The sequence below is a fragment of the Pongo abelii genome, chromosome 10, assembly GCF_028885655.2.
Source record: "Pongo abelii isolate AG06213 chromosome 10, NHGRI_mPonAbe1-v2.0_pri, whole genome shotgun sequence".
NCBI lineage: Eukaryota > Metazoa > Chordata > Mammalia > Primates > Hominidae > Pongo > Pongo abelii.
The window spans coordinates 51,780,235-51,804,170 of record NC_071995.2 but is presented as its reverse complement, the minus strand read 5'-3'; the positions used below and the strand labels follow the sequence as shown (position 1 = coordinate 51,804,170).

At 54.8% G+C, this 23,936-nt stretch overlaps 2 protein-coding genes and 2 long non-coding RNA genes across 7 annotated transcripts in view; 2 read left to right on the top strand and 2 right to left on the bottom strand.

Moving 5' to 3' along the window:
- HOXC4 (homeobox C4) overlaps positions 1-19,691 on the bottom strand; it is a 70,185-nt gene extending 50,494 nt beyond the window's left edge. The window contains exon 1 of one of the 2 annotated variants that reach the window (XM_063711803.1): positions 19,438-19,691. In XM_063711803.1, the coding sequence (XP_063567873.1) occupies positions 19,438-19,554 (117 nt within the window). In that variant the 5' untranslated portion in view covers positions 19,555-19,691. Of the gene's footprint in view, positions 1-10,446; positions 10,582-19,437 lie in introns of those variants that run through there. The other variant, XM_063711804.1, reaches the window with a different exon arrangement.
- On the bottom strand, positions 2,117-6,985 carry HOXC9 (homeobox C9). The gene is made up of 2 exons (XM_003778047.5): positions 4,719-6,985; positions 2,117-3,032 (listed from the first exon to the last, which is right to left on the bottom strand). Exons 1-2 carry the CDS (start codon positions 5,254-5,256, stop codon positions 2,788-2,790), a joined length of 783 nt encoding a protein of 260 aa, XP_003778095.1. The 5' UTR covers positions 5,257-6,985; the 3' UTR covers positions 2,117-2,787.
- On the top strand, positions 7,413-11,648 carry LOC134759447 (uncharacterized). Its single transcript, XR_010135660.1, has 2 exons — positions 7,413-9,631; positions 9,946-11,648. It is a non-coding gene; the product is annotated as an uncharacterized LOC134759447 (long non-coding RNA).
- LOC134759446 (uncharacterized) lies at positions 19,082-23,936 on the top strand. Of its 3 annotated transcripts, XR_010135657.1 has the most exons (4): positions 19,082-19,267; positions 19,882-19,972; positions 20,365-20,544; positions 21,294-23,936. It is a non-coding gene; the product is annotated as an uncharacterized LOC134759446 (long non-coding RNA). The 3 variants fall into 3 exon arrangements; XR_010135659.1 differs by lacking the exon at positions 19,082-19,267 and having other exon boundaries at positions 19,862-19,972; positions 20,400-20,544; XR_010135658.1 differs by lacking the exon at positions 19,082-19,267 and having other exon boundaries at positions 19,862-19,972.

Below are 23,936 nucleotides of genomic sequence, written 5' to 3'. Positions count from 1 at the left end.
AACAGCGCCATAAAAGTGGCATTTCGGGGCTGCGGAAATGTACCTATCCGCTGCCTTCCCAAGTGGAACAACCTTTAGGGTTTTGTGATTCTGACAAAGGAGCAGAGGAGAGGTGGGAGAGGAAGATTAGGGGAAGAGGGCGTTTGCTAGCCCCTTTCTACCCCCAGCTTTCATTTCTTTCCCCAGATGCGTGTTGTGTTGTTGTTTTAATTCGTAAATGATAGCGAATAAAAAATGATTCCAATCCTGACCTGCAGGCTGGGCTGGGATTGAACAGTGGGCCGGGCCGGGTGGGCCTGTTCTGCATCCCATGCTTTCCTCAGGGTCCTCCAAGTCCGCGGCCCTCCTTCCTGCCCGCAGTAAGGCTGCTCAGGCCGGCTGCAGGAAGCAGGCCGCGCTGATGGACGCTGAAGGGAGGCGACAGGGCCTGGGAGCAGGGGCGGGGTGGAAGCCCGGAAACGCCGCTCTCGGTCTGGGAGAGAAGCCCGCATCCCAGCGCTCCCGACCAGGGGAGAGAGGGGTGTCTTGGCCTTCACTGGGTGGGGAACAGGAGTCAGAGTTCCAGAACAGCAAAATGGCCAAAAAGAGGTGTGAGGAAGGAGAAAAACTATAGGCAAAGCACCTTTCAAATGGACCAAGAAAACAATGCTTCTGGAATTGGGGAGGCGGTCTCCTAAGCTCGAAAGAGGAGCTGGTGCTTCAGCGACTGCGAAGTCCCTTGTTGCGACTTGATTGCCCCCCAGTATTATCGAAACAAAATTTTCACCCCTTCCTACCTTCCTCCAGCCACCGACTTGGAGTTTTTAATAGAAGGAGAGAGTAAGAGATTCAAATGATGGGGAAGGGGCTGGTCCCTACAAGTGTCTCACCATCCTGTAAGGTGATGCTACCGGGAGCAGCACATGGGCTGGGGTCTCTAATTATTTTTTCACGGAGTATCCCCCAAATATTCAGAGCGACACCCTGCACCTTTGGCAGAATGGGCAGCTTGAGATATTAAAGGACTATATTTCAAGCAGTCTGATTTTAATAGTTTCCAGATTGGGGGATTTCCGAGAAAGGGGGCGCTGGGCCGAGGCATACCCGGCAGCTTGTGTCTGCTTCTGATTAGCAGATTAAAACTGCTGGTTCTAGGAAGGCGCTCTGGGGTGCAGTACAGCCGATCAGCCCCACCGGGCTGTTACACACACATCCCCACATCTTTGCACTTGGGGTCCCACAGCCACCAGGAAGCACCCCACTCCTGGCTAATCTCTGGCCAGCTTCCTTGGGCCTTGGGCACACCATTCCCCAGAAGTGCTGCAGCTGCACAGCGTGACCCAGTCACCCCCAGACAAACATTCAAACTAAACACCAGAGTAGGGGAGACAGAGATTGGAAAGAAAAGAATTAGGAGAAGGGGAGCGAGGAGCTGAGACTGCATTGAGAAGTAGAAACTACATCTAATTCTGATTGTATTGGCTTTGCCGTCTTTCTCCTTCCTTCCTTCCTTCCTTCTTTCCTTTCTTCCTTTTCTTTCCTCTCTCCTTCCATGTCCCATCTCTTCTCTCTCACTCTCTGTGTTTTTCTTCTTTTTCTTCCACTGCAGTCCCCAGTGCCTGTCCTGCTCCCTGAGGCCTGCCTGGCCTTCCTCCTAGTCACACACCCCCTCCCAGCCTTCTTTCCCAGCCATCCCTGGAAGCACCAAAGCACCAATGCAGCCAGGCAAGAATCCAGCCTGGGCCCTGACCCAGCACCTAACTTTCATCTTCACCTATCTCTTCCCTCCAATCTCATGTACTCATAAATTATTACAATTAATTACAGCCAAGGAAAGCCATTCATGCCGTGCCTCTCCCGCGCACTCCATCTAGCCACCAGGAAACTTGTAGGCAGCCAGCCGGGGCAAGCACAAGCTGGGCCTGGGCCTGGGCCTCAGCAGCCTCCACCCCACCCCCAGAGCCCCCCACCCCTCCCTGACTGGAGAGAAGCAGCAGCAGGCATTTGCCCTTCCAAGGTAGAAGGAGCCCATTCTCTGGCTCCAGCCTCCGCTAGACGACTTGAGCACTTGCCTCCTCCACAACAGCAGACTGGGAACCACAGGGAGGAGAAATAACGAGAACTGGATACAGCTGGGTTTCTGGTTTTTTAAGTGACTTCAATATATTAACACAGGGCTGTTCTACCATAACAAACAGAAGCACGTTACAGGATGGACGCTGGGGACGAACGCTGGGGATGAGAGGGAACACTATGTACAGCCCAAGGCGCCGGCCTGCACGGGCCCGACCCGGCCCTCGGCATGGTCCCCAGCCCTCGCCCCTCAGCTCCTGGGCTGGGAATTATTATCATGTATGTGTGTGTGTGTGTGTGTGTGTTTTTTTGTACAAAATCTGCACGCAGAGTGCCCCAGGCCTGGGGAGGGATGACCTGGACCAAATACGATACAGGGAAAAAAAATAGAAATATAGCGATTCAAGTACTGGCTTCTTTGAAGAAAGGAGGAAAAAAATCACATATGTGTGTGTCATTTATTTCGGTTGCGCTGGGGAAAGAGAACGCAGTTTTTCTCCCCGCCTCCTCCTCGCTGGGTAGAACTAACTCTAAAACACCAATATCTCAACACTGAACCCTCCCAAATCGCAAGAGTTTTCTTTTCCCTTTCCTTTTTTTTCTTTTTAAGCTGATTGGCTTTTGTCTATCTTGCTCTTTCCTTTTCTTTTTCGTCTCTTCCCCGCCTGTGTTGGGGTATTTTGTGGGGTTTTTGTTTTTCCCTTGGCTGTGCTGAGGCAGCAGGCTGGGCAGGGTTTAGGACTGCTCCTTGTCGGTTTTCTCTTTATTCATCTTTTTCATCTTCATCCTTCGGTTCTGAAACCAGATTTTGACCTGCCGCTCGGTGAGATTGAGAACCCGGGCCACCTCATACCGACGGTCCCTGGTTAAATACATATTGAAAAGAAACTCCTTCTCCAGTTCCAGCGTCTGGTACTTGGTGTAGGGGCAGCGCTTCTTCCTCGTGGAGCGGGCATGAATCCAGTTGGCCACGGGGTTGCCTGGAGGGCCAAACACAAGCAGGGGTCAGTGGAGCCCCTTTCCAGCCCAGGACTTCTGCTACTCTACCCCCAGACTTAGCCAGGCTCCCCAAATGCAATAACTGAACCTGAATTTTGACACATTTTGCTTTAGGAATTTTCCTCCTTCCTCGTTTTGCATTCTGTCCCCTCCCCAGCTTCCCCCTTTTCAGTTTCCAGCACCTAAAACTGTAGGAAATCCAAAGCTATCAAAGCCCCTCCAGTCTGGTCCTCAGCTTCGAGAGTAGTAATTTGAGAATATCCTCATAAAAAGTCCAAATTCCCAACCGTTTCATAGGCCCATAAACGCTTCTCTCTCTTGTTTTTTATTTTTATAGCAAGGTCTCTCTCCTCCCCACCTCCCTCCTCCTCTGCCCCCTCCCATCCTCCCAGCCCACGACCAAGTCCTGAAATTTTAGCAGTTCTGCTTCCTGACCCTGAGAATCCCTAAACCCCTCACCACCCTCTGCAGCACCCTCCTCCCGCTTGGAGTTCAACCCTGCTGAGGCGAATTCTCAGGGTGATGCTGAGACGGGAAAAGTCTTTCTCCTCTCCCCAGAGAGCTGCTGGTCTTGGGGACAGGCTCCCCTATATCTTAGTTTTCCTGTTTGGCCTCCAGTGCCCCCCTCCTGCCAGCCCCAGGACAGGCTCTTCAGGAGCCAAGCCTCCAATTTCAGGTTTATGGGAGTAGCTGAGGGCAGGGAAGGAAGCCTTCAGAGGGGTATAATTAGGCCCTGGCCCCTTATGGGGCTGGAGGAAAAGATTTCCTGCAGCCCCCTCCTGGGACTCCCCCAGACACTTCCTCACACCCAGGGGTCTGCACTCCCTCCCCTGCTGTTTCTCCTTCTTTCCCCTTTTTCTGGCCCTGCAGCTCCCACCTGCCCCCCACCCTAGCCCTCCTGTGCAATCCTCAGAAGGCGCCTGTCTCCCTGATTGGAGTGTGTGTGTGTGTGTGTGTGTGTGTGTGTGTGTGTAGAATTCTCTAATCTGGGGAGATGCCCACTCCTCATCCCTGATCCCCATTCTCAATCCTTCCCCTCCAAGACCCTCAGAAGAGGGTTCTCAAGTTTAAGGAGACTCAGACCCCACTTTCGTCCCCACTTCTCTTTGAAAGTCCTGATCTCTCCAAGTTCCCAGGCTTCGAAATACCTCAGACCCCTCACCCAGTGCTCCTGGGGGAGAAGTCCATGGACCTTCTGTTTTGTGAATCTCGAGGACCTCCACGCTGACTGGGAAGCAGGGGTCTTTCTCGCTGGGGGTATCTCCTCTGTGCCCACAGTGTCCTCGTCACTTCTTCCCTGTCCCATCTCAAATCACAAACTGAACCTCGCCCCCAGCCCCATCCCCTGGCCCTGTCCACCTTTCTTCGAAAGTGGTGACTGAGCCAAAAAGCCTGGGCTGGGAGGAGGGGGCAGGGGTCTCTCATCAAAGCCAGCTCCTGAGAGAGGCGCTCCCCTCGGCCCTCTCCCAACCTGTCTCCCTGGGCCCCATTCTCAGACCTCCTGCCCCTGAAAGCTCCCCAAGGTAATTCGCTTTTATTGAGTCCTCGCCCCCTCGCCCCTCTCCCGCGCTCCCTGCACGGTTCGGGAGGGCTGTAATCCGGCTGCCCCCGCCCGTCCTCCCCTCCCCTCCCGCGCCGGTTGTAAAGGAGAATTGCTCCCAACTTACTGGGGTCCAGGTCAGCCTTCTCCTCTTTGTGCTTGCTGCCGGCGAGCGCGTCCGCCTCGGGCGAGGGTAGTGTCTGCGGGGCGCGGTCACGCAGCTCCCCGGGCGAGCCGTACATGTAGTCCGGGTAGCTGCGGCCGTCGCCTGGGCCGCAGTCCGCGCGGCGCCCGGGGTAGGCGTCCGGCTTGAGGGCGTAGTGACGGCCCCCGGCCGGGAAGCTGGGGAAGGAGACGGCGCCGGACAGCGGCTCGAGCCAAGTCCGCATGTAGCGCGTGTCGGCGCCGAGGTGGGGCTGGGGGCCGTACGGGTGGTATACCACGGACGACTGCGAGGGCACGGGCGCCCACGACGTGCTGAACACTGCCGGCTTGGGCGCGAAGCTACAGGACGGAAAATCGCTACAGTCCGGCACCAAACCGCTGGGTCTGGCGGCGGCGGGGTGAGCCCCCGTGGCCGGAAACCTGGACGCTAGGAGGTCTTCATTGTCGTGAGAGATGAGCGAGTCCACGTAATAGTTACTGATGGGCCCCGTCGCCGACATCGTAACGGGGTTTTACATACATAAGATTATTGTATGAACTGTATATGTACTTTTTATCTGCTCACAGAACAATCAAGGCAGGTAATTATTTTTCCAGCCTTTTCCCCGCAGCTCATTGGCTCCCCGGCCCCCACGTGATCGTATTTACCCAAAAATACGGCGCGGATCAATGCGCAGGGGCTTTTTTTTCCTTGCCTTTTTTCCCCCTCTCCCACCCCCTTCTCTCTGCTGCTCCCCGCGACCTGCGATTTCCTAGGGGTCCGGAACTCTGTACCCAAGGCACCGGTCACCCCCTCAGGACGGCTCCTAGCTCATCTGAGAAGCCCCTGTGCCCATGTCCACCCATAAGCAGATGGCCTCCCCCCAACCATGAGGATTTTTTAATGGGGTGAAAATGCCAGTCCCTGAAGCCAGGGTTCTCGGACCCGCAGGGCCGAGCTGGGCGCGGGAGCCCCGCAGGGGCGGGGAGGCCGACCGAGGTAGGTGGAGGAACTATTTCTTGACGTAATCCGTCTCTGTCGGCCCCGACGCTCCCGCAGTCTCTGCGCGAGCCGAGATCAGCGATTGTCAGTTCGGAACGTGGCTTTTAAAAATGCGTTTTTAAATAGTGTGTATGTATGTATTTCTTCCAGGAGCAGCAGCGGCGGGGAGGGAGGGAGGGTGGGAGGGGACTGGGGAAGCTGAGATACAGGGAGGGAAGGAGGGAAAGGGAGCGTTCTTCTGCCACTGGCCAACTCTGCCCCCCAAATCTGGGGTAGGGAAGCCTGGGGAAGGTGGTCCCTGGGTGGGAGGGGTAGAACCTCAGGATCTCATACACCTTTATCAGCAGCCTCAGAAGTCTTCTCTTTGCTTTGGCACAGATATACAGGCGCCTTTATTTTAAATTTATTGTCTACATCTATTTATCTTTCTTTGCCAGCTTGAAGAAGTGTAGGAGAGATCTACACAGCTTAAGTGGGGCGTCCCCATCCCATCTTCCTGCGCACCCTCCTTTGCCCCCAACTCCATCTCTGCGACACTTCCCCACCCCCACCCCCCCAAAAAAAGAAGTCACTCCCGGGCTCTGTCTGCAGAGAGCCAGGGTGAGAGCGGGCAAGGCAAAAGAGCGACCTCGGTCGTGGGCAAGTAGCTTGTTTTTACGTCCTTCAATAAAATTTTTATGAGGATAATTTGATTGTTCATAAATGTGTCTTTCATTAAATAAAATTGTAGGCTATTTTTGGAACGGGAAAAAAGCAACGGAGGAACGGGAGAAAGCAATTTCTTTGGGGTCGGATGCAGGAATTCCAGAGGGGGCAGTGTGATTGCAGAGGAATATCAGACAACTTGGATTCCTCCTCCCAATAAGTTGGTTGCTACCCTCCTCCTTCAGTTGAGGGTTTGTGCCCAGCCCTCTGCTTTGCATCAGACTGTCCCATGGTGGTGTAGTAAAGGGAGGCTTCAGTCAAGTAGGAAATTATCAGTGTGGGTGAAGAAGAGGGGGGCATGGATGTTGGCTGGGGGGTGGGGAGAAAGGGACAGGTGAAGCCCCCAGAGATATGGTGCACTTAGGCAGGGTAGAGTGAATTTGAAGGAGGGGTGCAATTTCAGGGTCAGAAAGGAAGAGTCCCAGGCTGTGGCCAGGGAAAATAGACAGGAGCTGAGGTTGAGATGCAGGCTCTGGAGGCAGCAGGATAGGGGTCTTCCCAGACCCGGCCACGCCTGCCCTTCTTTCCCTCTCCTGTCCCCAGGAGGGGACCAAACGCCAGGGGTGGGGGTGGGGGCTAGTTTTCTCCTGCGTCTCTATGGATCTTTCTCCTCCGGGGTGGAGAGGGGCTGGGGAGAGTGTGTATAGTATGTGTGTTCCGGGGGAGGAAAGTTGGGGGGAGACAGCTGCAGCTGGCAGCACCGACCCCAGCTCCATAGGCCCCCTCCCAAGTCTCTGCTCCTCCCCCTCTCTGGCTCTTTCCTTTTCCTTTTCTGTCTAAGGGGGCGGCTTAATGGGGCTGGGATTTCAACGCATGGGGGAGGATGAGGGATGTGTTTGGTTGGGGAGAGGCGACTTGGGGGTTCAGCTCCTTGGCGCCACTGTCTTCCCCTCCCTTGAGCTGGACTGAGCTGGGAAACCCAACTTACAACAAGAAACAGAATATCTCTTTGGCCTTGATGGAGTTGGGTTAGCTGTCAATCAAAAAATCTCCCTCACTAGTTCAAGGAAAAGACAGGAGGTTACAGTCCCCCTGCCGAGGCTTTCTCCAAATCCCCAGTGCAGCCAGCACCTCCCCCAGTCCAGGGCGGCTGAGGACCCGGCCCGGCTCTTGGGCGGCTGCTGGCAGCGATGAGCAGAGACGTTTAGCCCTCAGCGGGGCCCGGGGCCAGACTGAGACCAAGAGGACATCAGGGGACAGAGCCTGAGAGAGACTGAACCCGAGACAGCCTGGGACAGACCAACTGAAACATGGAGTCAGGCCCAAGAGAGGAAAGAAGGAAGCAGAGCATTAGAATAAAGGGAAAAAAAGGGGGAGAATTAAAGAAAAGAAGGAAGGCAAGATGAAAAGAGATAGGAGAGCCGGGAAAGGCAGGCGTGCAGAGAGGGCGGCGAAGGAAGGGCGGCCGTAGGCAGGCAGGACGGGGCAGGGGCTAGCTGGCGGAGCAGCCGTGGCATTGTGCAGCCCGCTGGCTTGCCGGGCCTTTGCCGCCGGACCGGCTCCGGGCGCGGCGGCCACTTCTGTCTGGACACAAAGGCGGAAGAGGCCGCCTCTCCTGCCCCTCCCAGGAGACTTGCTCGGGTGGGTACTCTAGGCCTCAGGGATATAGAACCCCATATTGGTCCAGACAGCCGCTCAGGCAGCTGGGGGCTGAGCCCTTCTCTAGTCAAGGAGCGAAGAAACAGAAGAGGAAAGAGGTTTCACGCCTGCTCTTCCTTTGCGTCTTCTCCAGGCGGCAAGGCCAGCTGCCCAGCCTCAGCTTTCCTGGAGGAAAGAGTCCCTAAGGAGCCTCCCCTATGGGCCTCTGCTATTTGGGAGAGTTCCTCAAATAGACATTGGGGCCGTAAAGAGACGCCCCTTTCTCTCCTAGCCCCTTTGAACACCGCCTTCTTTTCAACTCTTGAGCTGCCTGCGCACCCTGCCTGCCCACTCTGCGCAGGCGGCAGCAGCGGGCAGTGAGGCTCACCGGCGGGATCCCTGCTGCCATGAAATCCCCTGTGAAACCAAGGAGATTGTCGCTTTCCTTTTTTATTTTATTTTATTTTATTTTATTTTCCGGGAGTATGAACTCCGAACTCTTCCCACTCAGAGGCAGGCACGGCTGTGGATCAGGAAGCAGGCCTCGCCCACAGCCCCTTCCCAGCCAATGCCTCATTTTCCCTGCGCCCTTCGGAGAGATGCTGCCTTGGGGAGGGGGGCTAGAAGAGGCTGGGAGTCCCGGAGTCCACTGGGCGGAGGTTCCGCAGGTCCACAACTGCATGTGGCCTGTAGCCCCCATTCTCCACATTTGGAGGGGGGTGGGTGGCAGACCAGGGCTTTGAAGCGGACCTGCAGATTTCCCTCAAATCCAGGTTTGTACGTGCTGGGGGCGGGGCACAAAGGATATAGGGGCACCAAGAAGGAAGGTCTGTCTTCCTGGGGTTCGGTTACTCCTTCTGAATCTTCTGCCATACTCCAGACTTCCCCTCACCCACATACTCCCTTCAATTTTCCTCAGCACCGCTGGGGCAAACCCAGGGACTGGAGGCCACTGGGAGTTCTTGTTGGGGAGGGGGAAACCCCAGCTTTAGCTCGCAGCTGTGCATTCACTCTGGTTCTTAGAGTTCCCTCCCACCTCCAAAAGACTTCACTGGGCACAGGAGAGACCCTTGAGGGGGAGGGGCACCCTTACTCCGTCACCTGAAACCTGGGCAGCTGCGGCCACAACCAAACTAGCACCGTGGGAAGGACAGACAGAAAGATAGACAGGTTAGAGTCTTCCCCTCCCCATGCCCCGCGCCTTCCTTTTAGTGATTTAAATTCCCTCCGGTTCAATCCACACCGTCAAGTTCGGATTAAATTTAAAACAGGCTTTCTCCGGTGCCCCCAGCGGGCCATCCCGGCTGCCGCAGGCAGGGAGTCCGCTCCCGGCTCGTCAGCACCCGCCCTGCGCGGAGAAGGCCGTACTCCATTTGCTTTCATTTTCCTTCTCCCCCTGAAATGGGCTCATTTCACCTCTCCACTGCCCTCTCCCCCTCCCCGCCCCCTCCCTGGTTCCCCTCTACTTTCCCCCCTTCTCTCTCCTGATCCCTCTTTGTTGGGAAAAACACACCCACACACAACTCCTCCTAGCTAAGGCCTGCGCTGGAAGCAGAAACTGAGTTCTCTTGGCCTGCCGCGAGGAGACCCGCGTCCTGCCCCCACCCAAGGTGGGTATCTGGGATCCCTACACACCAGAAGTCAGGTCCCCAAGCCCAGCAGGAGTGAAATCCCCAGGGCCTGTGAACGTGGCTCTCTCAACGCCACGGCCTGCCGGGCCTGCATTCCCGCCGGCGCCCCCGCCCTGCCGCTCCGCAGCAAGCGGGGCTATTTCCGGCTCCCCCAACACGGTCTGGTTTTCCAGCCTGGGAGTGGCTGGAGGGGGAGCCGCCCCAGAGCTAGAGCCGCTCCCTGCCCTGCCCGGAGCCCCAATGGCCCTGAGCGCCTTGTTACCTGATCTTTTGTGTAATGTATGTGTCGCAAGGAAATTTGCAGTGACTTTGGAGCCCAGACTGAGGAAGCGGAGGTGGCGAAAGGAGAGACAATACGAGTCCGAAGTACAATTAAGGGGCCAGAGCCGCTCGTCTCTCCCCCGCCCTCCCTGCCCGACTGCGAGCTGTCTGGCCTCAAACCTCAGGGCGACACGCGAACCTGGAGCCGGAAACTCAACCCGTGGCAAAGGGAGTCAGAGGACTCTGCATCCAGAAAACATAAGCAAAGCGCCCTTCCAACTTGGGGATGCCTTAACCAGCCCCGCTGAGTTGCAGATAACCCAATGAATGAAAGTGCAAATTCCGCCGTTTTTCTCGATTTTTTTCCAGCCTTGGGAAGGAGAGCTCAGGGTTTGGGGCGTCTCAGACAGAAAGGCAAACCGCATCTCCTGAGGCAGACAGACCCACAACATGAGTGTGAGCCTGAGATCACATACAGGTTCAACATTTCCCGAGGCCTCTTTGCCAGGCCCGGCGGGCGCCGATCTCCCTACCTTCTCTCCCTCCAGGGCCTCAGGCAGAGAGACCCAGAAGACTCGGTCCCTCTGGTTTGGTCCAATCCCGCTTCGGAAGCGCCTTCGTTACCTGCTCCTCCACTCCCCACGGCCATAGATACAGGGCAGCCGCCTCCCGCCTGGGGAGGGAAGCCCCGGGCACCACGGCCGCCGCCCGCCCTCCTTCCCTCCCTCCCTCCTTCTCGCCCTCCCTCTCTCTCCCTCCCTCGCGCGCTGCCGCTCGCGGCGCCCTCCCGCAGGCAACCTGCTCTGGACCAAATCCAGGTATCTCCGAAAGAGAGAAAAAAGAAAGGACCTCTTACGTGAAAAAGAAAAGAAAGAAAGACCTTCCATTGCATTTATTTTTCATGCTGTGACCATTGGTCGGCCTCAGTTCAGACGTCCCAGACACGGCCCGGCAGCTGCAGAGGTGTGCAGGGCCTGCTGCCTCGCCCACTCTGACCGCCGCGCCCCGCGCGCCGCGTGCTCCACACTCTGGGCCGCCACCCCCAGGGCAGCCCAAACACCCAGCAGACCTCAAGGTCCTTTCTACAGACTCAACATCCGGTTGCCCTCCTCGCCGCCGGCCACAGCCCGGGAGCCCGCTCTGCTCTGTCTGCGGCCAAAGTCCATACACAATCCACCTTGCCGGTGCTCTCGCGCCCTGCCCGGACACCCCTCCTGGCCACGCAGCCCTCCGGGCCACACTCGGGCTGCGGCCCGGCCCAGGACTTCGAACCTCGCCCCCTGCAAGACCCACACAAAGCCCTGAGCCCTGGTGTTCCCACCCGAAGCCCCCAGTCCCCGCTGCCGCCGCCTTCTTCACCTGTTCTCGGGAAGGGCTGCATCTCCGAGCTGAAGTCAGGCCGTGGGCCGGGGCGAGGTCCCAGAGAGGCCACAGCGGATCTGCCAGGCTGAGCCGGAGCCCCAGCAGCCGACGAGAGATCTCAGAGACCAAGGCTCGCCTTGGCAAGCTCTTGCCTTTTCCTCCTCCCGCAAGTCTCAAACACTCACACACTGAGAGTTCAGCTCTATAAATCCTGCTCCTCTTTCCCATATCATAATTTAAAAAAACCAGTAGGGGAGGTTTTAACTTTTATTGCAATTTCTGGAGTTGGGCTGCGGAGCATATATTAAGTTTACGCTTATGCGCTCTCGGCGGGGAGGGTCTTTTAAGAAATAAAAATCCGTCTTAATATCCACAGACGAGAGAGATAATTTTTTCTCTTATCTTCACGCTGTTCCTTCTGAAGACTCCCTTCCAGCGAAGCGAATAAATAATTACCATCGCCTTAGCCATGATCCACGGCCTTGTGCCGGGGGTGGACTCTGACCACCAGACTAGCCCTCACCTTGGCCCTATGAGACCTCGCTCCATTTCTCTGCATTTGGGGAGGAGACACCTCAACCCCTGGCTCTATGACCTCCCACACATAAGCCCAACAGCTCTGAAACGGAAATGGGGGCACAGAGACCCAAATCACAGAAGTCGTTCATTAGTGAATTTCGGCCCATCAGGGACTCTATCTCCAAGCCAAATGCTCCTGAGCACCCAGTCCCTGCCTGGGACACGCTTTGCCCCAACTGACTGTGTGCCTGGGGCAGCCTGAAGACTCAAAGGTTGCTAGGAGCTCCCAAACTAGGGGAATCCCTTGCCTGCTTCCCACCAGCTGGCCTGACTCTCTGGAAACTTCCCCATTTCCCTGGGAGCCATAGAGAGGTTTGAATACTTCTCTCCAAGAGAAGAAATTTTTTCTCCCACAAAGGGATGGGGGACAGACAGACCAACAATTCAGCTAGGGAGACAAGAAATTCTATTCCCATTTTCTCCTCCAGCTTCCTTGGGAGTCAAAACAAATATGTTCGCATAAGAGAGAGGGGAAAAATAAATGTGTATGCGTATAAATACATACAGGGTATTTAAGACAGCCTAAGGGAGACAGAAACAGAGCCCTACACTCATACAAGGTCACATATATCCCCCTCAGCAGATGACTGTGAGAATATGGAACTCTGTATATATTTTGTTACAGGGACATAATTTTGTTTCCCTGTGTAGACGTTTATAATGTTTTAATAATCATAATAATTTCAAAGTAAGAGAACCAAGAACCTGACCTCCTTTTGGCTTCTCTTCCCCAGTATCTCTGAGAACAGGAGTGTAGCTTCTCAGTCTCCATAACCCCTCCCCCATTTATTCCCCCCACCCAACTCCGCCCGCAGGCAGGCAAAGAAACCTCTTCTGAGAACTTTCTCTGTAGCAACCAGGGCCAGAATTGAAGAACCAGAGGGGGAAAGGACTAGAGGAAGCTTTGCAAAGTTTCACACTGCTCAGATTTACCTCTACCCCATTCTCCTCCACTCCTCCCCCTGGCATCAGCCAACAACCTTTCCACCAACATAGCAATGGTGGGCACGGGCAGCCTCTGTTCACCCAGATGTTTCCACATAGTGCAAAGACAGGCAGCTGCCTGACAATCACAGCCACAGAGACCGAGGCCTACAGGCCACAGACGACTAAACAGAGACCAGAGTCAGGTTTTTGCCCTGATGTTTCCCAGTTGCGTGTATGTGTGTGAGGGGTTCTACTTGGACTTTGATGGCTTTCCTCTAACCTACCAACACCCCAAACATGTCCTTCCCCTGGAGATGGAGCTATAGAAGGGGAAGGGGAAAGGGCTGGGCTGGCGCTCAGAGTTCCCCAACTCTTGAAACCTCCAGGTACCCCACTTTTCTAAGGGGAATCTTGAGCCCCAGTCGACTGGAGGTGGTAGGTGGGAGAGGCTAACCGTTCCAGAGACCCTCTTCTCTTTCTGTGCTCCTCTTTCTGCTAATGATTCTGCCCCACCCTGCTGCCAAACTGAGCTGGCCTGCCAGGCCACCTCTTACTCAAACTCCTGAATTTCCTTGGAATTGGCTGGAACCTCTTTGTCTGTCTCCATCAGCTGGGCCCAGGAGACAATAGCTGCAGGAAAAACTCCTCTCTCTTAATCACAGGGATTGGGACAGGTTGAGAGGATGGCATAAAGCAGGGTTCTCCAGACTTGTTCTGCAACCCCACTCACAGCTTGCCCTCCTTGGTCTGCACCCACTTTGCCCTATCTGGGAGGGGGCAGTGGGGCAGTCCCACTGGGGAGGGTAGGAGTGGGAGAGGTGGGTTGGGGCCCTCGACGAAAACCGACTGATGTAACTCAGGCAGTTTCTTGTTGCCGAGTTCAAAACTCAATCCCAACAACATGAAACTACCTAAGCCACAGATCAGCTGAGCGAGCAGGGCGGGAGATTCAGCTTTGCATCTATCCGGAGGAGAAGGGAAGGGGGTTGGGGAAGGAAGAAATTCAGCCCCGTCCCCCTTTCCGCCCCCACAACCTCCCTAAGGACTAGAGAGTAGACTTTGGGTTGCTGGGTGGGTAGGGAGTCTGACTGCCTTCATTAGTTTCTGGTCTAAGCAAATCGCTCAGGAAGAATCTGGTGAAATGGGACCGCTGGCGACCAAATACCCGCCCCACCCCCAGCACCGCAGTGGAGCTATTCCCCTGCATCTGGCCCTGGCCCTGGGGGAAGCTGGATCTTCCTTCCACTCTGGAGCTGGGTCCTCTGTCTTGTCCATCTGGCTCTCCTGCACTCTCCTCCTAGACTCTCTCTGATCCTCTCCCTCTCAGCTCGGTTTAGGCTTCTCAGCGAATGTGGGTGGCTGAATCATAGCCCTGTGCTCTGGAGCCCCTTCCAATCAGGCCACTTGCCTGGCAAAACCTTACAGCCAGGGAGCACAGGGAACAAGAGGCTGGACGAGGCTCACATCCAAACCAGCGAAAAGCAGGAAAACCTAAGCTTCAAGCTTCAACCCTCTGTACTCCCCCTCCCCCACCAACAGACGACCAGACTGAGCAACACCTAGACCAGAGTGTCGGCCTCGAGGAGACCCAAAGTGCTCAAAAAGATAAAGAAGCCAAAAACCATCAATTTATCCCTTTAACCGTGGAACCCCCATGGCAATGGGCCGGGGAGGGGAGGAGAGGGAGCTCCCAGTCGCTGCCCTCCGCTGCCAGCGGCCACAAGGAAAGCCTGGGTTCTCGGCAAGCACGGATGCCCTAAACACCTTCCTCCAGGCTCTGTCCACTGCACGCCGGGCACCTGGGGACACCGCTCATCCCCACTCCGCCGCCAAGAGAAGAACAAGAAACCACTTCTCTTACCTTGTCGCTGCCTCCTTCTCCTGCTGCCCCTGGCGTTTCTGTTAGCTGCTGTCGAGGTTAGGGGGGCTGAGCTCCTCATGCCCCTCCAGCGGTTAAGTTTATTCCTTTCCTTGGATGGGTGGGGGGCTCTTGGGGTGACCCCCAGCAGCAGTGGGGTGCGCCCAGCCCAGCACCCCAGGCAATCAGATCCGTCTGCTCCTCAAGATTGCAGTTTGCTCTCTGCCTCTTTCCCTCCTCCAGTCACCTTTAAATGCATCTTTTACTGCAGCACCACATTATATTTGCAGATCATAAAATCCACCTCTCGCGCGCACCAAGACCGTCCTGACATTACTGTTTTATGACCTTGACTTATTGTGGTCACCTGGATAATATTTAAATCAACGTTATGGTCTCTCACTTACATTAAACCCGCCAAGAGACGTTCTAGAAAGGCTCTAGGAGATGAGTCAAACACAAAACACACACATCCACACACTCAGCCTCTTCGGGGGGGGTGGTGTCGCTAAAAATCACTAAAAACAAAAAACCATCCATTTGAGGATTATGATTCTGGAAATTTATTAGGATTTTTTTTCTCCATTAAGGAAGCTACATGCAAAAGATACAACATACAGAATATCTTTAAATAACACAACTCCCAGACAGGGACAGAGCAATATTGGGGGGGGGGGGACATTCTGTCTTTGCTTTGCTATGTTCTATTTTTAATTTTTTTGTTCCTCTGGATGAAATTTCTGAGATGTTAGTAGATGGGGGATGTGGGGGTGCTGGGAGGGGTGGGAGAAAAGCAGAAAGCAGTACAAATACGAGACTTCAAGCAGATTCTTAGAGCGACTGGGAGGTAAAGACACGGAGAGGGTTTGGTGGAGGCTCTGGGTGCTACGACAAACACACGAACACTAGCCAAACTTTCCAAAACGTCTATTAGTCTAAGGAGGAAATGCAGCAAGGAAGGAACGATTCTGCCTCTGCTCTGCGAGATTACAGACCCTCTCTGGTTAATTTTTTTTCCTTTTTTTCCCCTACCAGCGGGTGGATTCGATCTTAACTTTGCATGGAGAACAGAATGCTGTGCGTGAGTGCGTGGGTGAGTGAGGGTTTGACACACACACCAGCCACACTCCCACCCCCATCTATGAGGGCACACACCACACCCCACACCCCGGCACCCCATTTCTCATGCTTTAAGTGGAAGCATCTTCGCAGCACGAACCATAGGTCCCTTGGAAGGAGAGTCTGAGGTCTTTGCCTTTTTTGCAGGCGCGTTGCATTTATACTCAGGGAGGAAAAAAAATATATATCACCAGGCACAAAGGGAGGAGGGGCGGGGAAAGGAAGGAGGGGGAAGGGAGGAGAAGAGGCCGCGCGCTCAGGTGAAATTAAAATTGGAGGTCAGTTCCCGGATCCGATTCTCTCGGTTCATTTTCTTGAGTTTCATTCTGCGATTTTGAAACCAGATTTTGACTTGTCTGTCTGTAAGGTTAATGGTCTTGCTAATCTCCAGGCGGCGCTCTCGCGTCAAATACATATTGAACAGAAATTCTTTCTCCAATTCCAGCGTCTGGTGTTTAGTATAGGGGCACCTCTTCTTCCTTCCGCTCTTTGCTGTCAGCCAATTTCCTGTGGTGTTTTCTGCCTTTATCTCCTCTGTTAAAAATAACATTATTTACATAAGTATCCCTCGAAGTCGAAAACCCTCTCAGCGCTGCAGCCTTTGCCAGCCTGCTGTGGGGTGGCTGAGGGAGCACAGGGGAGCTGCTCTTGCCCCAGGGGCCTGACCGGTGGGCTCCTCTTAGGCTCAGGGTTCTTACAATTTCTGTGGGGTTTAGACTTAGGGAGATAAAGGGAGGAAGTTCTTGCCTGCAAGCGTTTATTAAATTTAAATTACCCAAGTCCACCTTAATCTAAAAGATCCTGAGTACCCTGGCTTTCCCCCAGCTGGCTGACCCTGGCAGATTCCCTAAACCTTGCCAGGTCCCCCCTTCTCTCTGTTCCATTCCAGCTCTGGAAAAATCCAACCAGACGGAAAAGCATTTTCCAGGCCCCAGACCAGAGCAGAGTCTACCCACAGACCAGAGAAATTCCCAGAGAGCTTTGACCTGTTTCAACTCAATGGAGGGACTTTGTTCCAGGATCTGTGGCCAGAGGCCATTGCAGTGGTCCCTGTACTGGGTCCCCAGCTCTTACCCCAACCTGAGCTGCCGCAGAGTGACTCTGCTCCCTTAGGTCTCCCATTGCCATCTCTTCCTCTCTTAATCATTTCTCCCAGGTATGTGCAGCTGAGGGGAGCTTGTAAGAGCAGCAGAGGTCAGGGGCAACAGAGCTGGGGCATCCTAAGGGGTCCTCAAACAACTTTCCTGGCCAAAGGACCTAAGGTCAAGGGAGAGACATATCCTGAGGAAATGCAGCCTCCCAGAAACCCTCTGCCCAGTCTGTGCATACATAGATGTGTACGCCTGCAAGTACACATGTATACCTGCAGAGATACACATACCTATACACATAAGTACACACACATAGATATGTACGTGAGTCTTTTTTTGTAAGGAGATACTATAGAATACTGTGTATTTCTCATGATCTTATTGACAGCCTCTATCCCTGACACACATTCTTGCTGAAATGGACCAGCCTTGCTTCTCAAGTAGCAGAAGGGAACTTGGCCATCTTTTTAAGGGCAAAAAACAGAGTCCAAAGACCTGAGAGGACACCCAGAAAAGGACTCTGCTGATGACTCTGAGCTCTCTCTCCTCCCTATTCCAAATGAGGCTGCCAGGTTCCTGGATCTTATCTTGATGGGGGCGGGGTGGGGCGGGGGCCTAAGAGGAACCAGAAAACACACAAAAAAGGCAAACTTGAGGCTGCATCTAAAAAATCTGAATGTCCCGAATTTTCTCTCCTGTCTCTGCACCTGCAGCTTCTTGCCAGATTGTTTACAGGCTTTCCACATCTAACTACGTCCTGTTTATTTTCTTACTGGGGTTGTTAGGTTTGGTCGGGTGGGGGGACAAGACAAATTATAAATGGGGAAGTTTAATCAAAAGCTCTCTTGCCTCTGGCCTGGTGGAGACATCAAAACAGGAGGAGGGGAAAGAAGGGCACAGACAGGATACAGGGTAAGAGGGATTCCTTGGGGTGGGAGGGATTAGGTTGCTGTGGGGACAGCTAGAGAAAAGGGAGAGCCTATGGGAATGGGTGCAGGTCGAGTTAAGAGGTGAACTTGTTAACCTTGACTTTGCTTTTGGTGGGGCTAGAATGCAGGTTTTCCTGACCCAAATCTGCTCCCTAACCAAGCTCAGGGTCTGTAGAGAGGGTATAAGATTAAACCTTCACACTGCACACGTGCCACAGGAAAGGCTTTGAGGCTGTAGGCGCCTCACTCTCCCCCTTATCCTCATGAACACACCAGTGCTCATCTTCCAGTCAGTGTCTCTATGGGGATGATTTACCAAGGCCACCTTTGCCGACCCAAGAGGATGAGGCTCTGCCCTTGCCCGCCAAAAGAGTGCCTGTGCGTGTGTGAGCGGGCATGCGTGAGTGTGCAAGGATCATGCAATATGGATGTGTGTGTGTGGCACAGGTCGCTCGTAGGCATGCGTGTGCGTCGCGTCCATATACAAAGCACCAGGCCGCCCCCAGCCTGCTCCGCTCTCAGTATTTCATCTTCCTCTACACCCAATGAGCCCCTTATATACTGTCACCAGTAGCCCGTGTTGTAGGGAGCAGGTTTATTCTTCCCCGTTGGTTGGGCCTTTTTTTGAGGCTCTTTGCTACAACTTTTCAGGAAAAGTCGTTCCCCTCAGCTTTCGTCCCCTGCTCCCGTTTCCTCCACATTCTTTCCCCAAGTATCAGAGAAAGATCCCGAAGGCCCCCAGCTCCCACAGCAGAAATGAATCTTGAACCCTGAGCTTGAACTCTGGCTGGGTTTTCTCTCAACCAAAATTACAGTGAAATCCAACCAAAGCCACATTCCCTTTCAGGAGAAAACCTCTTGCCACGCACACAGAAATTTCCCAACCACTCATTTGTAAGCTGCTTTTGGAAACCAATGAAAAAAGATAATTTAACTAGAAAAAAATGGAAAAGAAAAAATTAAAAGAGGAAACAGAAAACTTACAACATTCCAAATGCCCCGTTCCAACGCCATCCAAGCCAGGCATCTGGAGGAGGGAGGGACGTGGCGGGCAGCCCTACACCTCCACCTCTTCCGGCTCCAGCCTCGCTGCCCAAGGCCCCCGGCCGAGCCAAAAGCCGCAGGAGCCCAAGCCGCACGCACAAATCAGACCCACAAACAACAAATCGCGTTTCGCAGGAAACAATTTTCAACTGGGAAAACGCAGTAAAGAGAACCCCCCCATCTCCCCAGCCTTCCCTAGTCCCTGGCCCAAGATCGCCATTTTAGGCTTTTTGCAAGCCCCTGACGTGAGCTGGGGGACGTCAGCTCCCCAGGACACCAGCATTGAGAAAGCAAACCACAGCCAGCACGCGCCTGGGAGCAGCCACCAGTCCGGTGCAGCACACTGCGCCTGCAGGCTGCCCGCGGTGCGCACCGCCCCCGCTTTAGCACCCATGGCCGGGGCCGGGCCGACACCTCCACGTCGCCGCTTACCTTCCCCAGCTAAGTGACGAGCCACCAGCCTGGAGCTCAGCGGACACTAGTCGAAAGCCAGGGTCGCATTCCCGAAATGGTCTGGGGCCTCCTGGGCCCAACCCTCTCCCCTGCCCCCCTCCCCGGCCGCGAATACCAAGTGCCGGAACGTCCCAGCGGCGCCCGCGGCCCAGGCGGCCTTACCTTTCGCTTCGTTATCCGAGGTGTCTGGGCTGGAGTCGGCAGTTTTGGCCCTCTCCTTTTCGCTCTCCGAGGGGCTCCCTTTAGCGCCCGCCAGGCTCTGCTCCGTCTTGATCTCATTGGGGCTGGGGGTCTGGCTGTCGGACTTGGGGGTCTCAGGGAAACTCACTTTGCCCCCCAGCTGAGGCGATTCCAGATGTTCCGTGCGCGGGTTGAGACTGGCCCGCTGCTCGAAAGGGGCTTCGAAGTCGTTGGCCCCAGAACAGTGAGGCGTCTTGTCCAGAGCGGAGTAGTTCGGGCTGGCGCGGTAGTAGCTGGGCACGGGTACCTCGTGCTCCCCAAGGCAGGACTCTGGCAAGGGGTGGGAGTAGAGAGCTGCCTCGGGGCCACTTTTCGCCCGCTTCTCTGCGCTGTACATGCAGCAGACATTCTCCTCCTTGACACTAGGTGGGTAGGAGCAGGAGGACAGCGGCCTGCCAACAGGTTGTTCCAGGCGATAGGCGGCTTTGGGGTCGCCCCAGGAGTCCAGCTGCGAGAGGTAGGACGGATAGGTGTTGAGGGCGAGGCTGGGGCTGCCGCCCTCGTCCCTTTTGGAGAGCGAGGGCGCGAGCCCGCAGCCCCTCATCACCCCGCAGTTGAAGTCACTCCCAGACTGCATATACATGCCTGCGCTCCGGCTATAGCGCTCTTCTCCGCCGGGCGCAGCCAAGGGCTCCGAGTACGAGTTCGGAGTTACATTGCGAGGGCATGTCATTTTCAGAGAGAGGGGTTTTTAAGGAGCAATACTACAGCAGAGGAGCTGACATCTTTTTTTTTCCCCATCCGGGAGGGGGGGCGCGGTTGGAGGGGAGGGAGGAAAAAGAAGGGGAGGGGGGGAAATATCAGCTCCATAATTATCCGCGCATTCGGTTCTCACCATGTGACGGCTAGACCAATGGGATTTGAAAATGGCCTTGATGATTCAGACTGCCGTGACGTCAGCGGGGTCAAGTTGTCGGCAGGCGGAGCGCGCAGAGTGGAGTAACAGCGCCATCTAGCAGCTGCCTCGGGGTAGGGGCACCGGAGCCCTTCCCCGCGAACAAAGGAAGCGCCCCCCGGGCGGCAGGGGAGGTAGGCGGGTGGAGGGGAGTGGGGGTGGGGGTTCTAGGAAGAGGGGGGTTTGTTTATCCAGTAACCAGCCTGTAACTCCTGGGGAGAAGGGGGCGGAGAGGGGGAAAATGCGGGAGAGAGGGAGAGAGCGAGGCAACCCGGGGCTCAAAACAGTCAAATTCAAATTAAAAGGTCGAGACACGAATCAGGTACTTCTCCCCACTCTTCATCTCCACTTTTCATTTCCCGGGACCCGACTCCCGCTCCTTACCTTGGGGATGGGAGTGGGGTGAGGTTTTTTGGGGGGGTTTGGGGTATCTGATGAGCAGAGAAAGGGGAAAAAAAGTTAAGGAATCCCAAACAGGATTAAAGTTTCTGCTCTCCCGCCTCCTCTTTTCCCCGGGCTTGGCCCTCGGGGCTGGAAGCTTGGGGGCCGCGGCGCTGGAGGTTGGTGGAGTTGCAAGTTTCCTGTGGGGGTTGACCGGGAATCTCCAGCCTCTAGGGTGGGCCAGGGAGGGGGTCACGGTCACTTCATGGCTGCTTGGAAAAGGAGGTTCCGAATGGACGCGGGGTAGGGGAAAGAGGAAGCCAGAGACCAGAAGCACCCGATCCCCGACCCGAGAGCTGTGGCCTGGGCCTGGCAGGGTGGACGGCTCCTGGGTCACCATCTCAGGGGCCCACAAGGCTTTGGCCTTGGAGCCGGTTCTGCTGTTTTACTTCAGGCCCTGGCGGTCCTCGTTTTCCGCTTGACCTTGCCCCCACTAAAACAGGGAATATTCCGGGAAAGAAAGAGGGAACCTGCGGAGCCTCGGTCAGTTTGGAGGAGTCACGTATCACACGGGAAACCAGCACACAGGACACAACAAAACCCGACCGAGAGAAGCGTCCTTTACAGAGCGCACGGGCTGGGAGCATGTTTGAAAGAAGACAGACCAGTCTATTTTTGTGGTTGTTTTTAAATAAAAGGAAGAAATAAGGGGAACCGTATGTTTCAAACAGTTATTTCCGTTTCTCCATCGCCTTCTTCCAAAGCGAACTAAACTCTCCACCCCTTCCTCAGGAAACGGAATCTGGAGAACAACTTGTCTTTCCCGTCGCCCCACATTTTTCCTTGGACAGAGCCTAGGGTTCAGACTTTCCGAAGGGCTGGAGTTTGGCGGGGAAAGGACTGGAGCCCAGCGCCCTGGCGTGGAGGAGTGAGGAGGCTAGACCGCTTCTAAGGAGGCCCAAGCCCGCTGCGGCTAGAAGCCCGCAGAAAGAAATCCGCCGAATTTCCCCATCCAGGAGTGGAGAGAGAAGACGCAGGGATTCCTGAACCTCCGGAAAACTGGAAGGAAATGTAGAGTGTATGATTTGCTTGCAGGACCGGCCAGGGGAGATTTGAAATGGTTTTGTGTTTTCATTTGCCGGGTCACCGTGGCCTCAGCATGGGGGTTATCCAGGGCAAGGTTAGGCTGTTTAGGCCCCAGACTTGGGACAGTCCGGGCAGCAGTCAATCCAGGGAGCCATTTGTCCCACCGCCCATCCCGCGGGAAACGGGCAAGACTTTATGGCCACTCTGTTTGTATTATCTGCATTAGTCTTTCCCCACCAGTTTGATCGAAACCGTTCCCTTTTACGAGGACCCAACGAAAATTTCCCGTCATATTTATCAGCCAGGGATAAAAATTTAGTATGGGAACTGATATTTCCTCACTTATGGGACGATGAAATTAAATACCAAAGCAATTGAGAATTATATGGCTTTGGGGGTTCCCTCCCCCCTCTTTTACGTCTCCTTTATTTTCCTGCCTGGTGTGCTTTTCCTAGGAATTTAGCGTCCCAGTTCCCTACCCTTACCCCCCACTTTGGAGTCTGGTGGGTCTTTTTCCCCACGGCCAAGTGGCCCTTGGCCACCTCAGCCTTTTCTTTTTTTTTCTCTAGGTGTTAGTAGCTGGGGGCCAGGACAGTGCTACCCGAGCCTCTGCCCAGGCCAGCCAGGACAGGCTGGGATCAGAGAAAGGTTTCCAGGGAAGAGCCGCAAAGGGTTTGAGCCCAGCCTGGGAGGGGGTGAAGGAGTCGGCAGCAAAGTGTGAAGGAGATAAACTTCAGACAAGCCCCAAGGCGTAGCCTGGGGAACCAGCAGACAGGGAGCAGACCTATCGGCCTCAGGGGCCCCACCACCCAACCTCTTTCCAAGCCCATCTCTCACCTTAGCCAACGGAGAGGACAGAGTCGCTTCGGAATTCTCGCCATCATTAACGAAAATAATACTCCAGGGAGGAGCCTCCCGCCTCGACTCCCACCTCCTCACAAGAAAGAATAGTGTTTAAAGTTGAAATAATTAGAAGTATGATAAACACGGCCCATTAATGAAAAAAGAAATCAAATTCATCAGATTAAGTGGGACCCCCGGTGGGACAAATGTTTGCCTCTAATTATGCAAGATAAACGAAAACCGGGAGCTGCTAAACTAGAGCCCGCTCGGACGCAGACCTGAATAACTTGTTGGGTTTTCACAGACTTGGAGATTCTGCTTCAGTGGAGGTAAAAGGAAGGAAAAAGTGAGTGTTTTATCCTGGCGAAGGGAGCATTTGTGCGGGCCTGGGTCCCAGCCCTGCCCCCTTGGGCTCGGTCTTTCCCGAGGCCACGAGCAAAGGCTGTTTCGGTCCTATTGTCCGGGCCTGGCGTTCAAAGGCATGCGGGCCGCCACAACCACCCCGCCTGCCGCCACTGCCAGGCACCCACCGCCCTGCCCCACAGGGCCAAGACCCTTCAGCCTGTGCCCTTGGCAACTGGATTAGGATCCAGGGGAGGCCTGTGTTGCTAGAATCACCCACATATGGACTCTTATTAATCCATTTCCCCAACTTTCCGAGGGTGCCGAGACACCTATGCCTATGTCTAAGTCTGGGGCTCCCCCTTCTTACCTCAACTTGGGAACATGAAAATCCAGGGGCTGCAAGCCACAGTGGGGCTCAGGCTGTGCATACGACCTGACAAATCCCACCCAGGGCCAATGCCCTGGCCCCTTTCTCCCTTCCCGGGTACCCAGATCCTGGAAAGGCAGCAAGGACGGGGCTGGGCCTCCTTCTGCCTGTGAGGCTGTGAGCAATGCAGAGGAGGAGGGTTCAGGAGCTCTGTGAATACTCTGGGAGGATCCAGCGGGTTCCACAGGGCAGCCCAAGGGCTGGGGCGCTAGGGGTCCCCACGTGAAAGCAGAAGAAGGAAAATATGCTCAATGAACAAAAAAGGACCTTGGTTACTTTCCTGGCTGTAGCCCTCAACACACCCCAGAAGCACCCTGGTTTCTCCAGCAAAAAATTGGAGTTTCCCCAACAGGTTAAGAAAGTCAACTGGGAAATTCTGAAAAGATGAAGTGAAAAAGGAAGAATGTCTTTCCCTTTTGGGTTAAATAATAAGATAAAAATAAA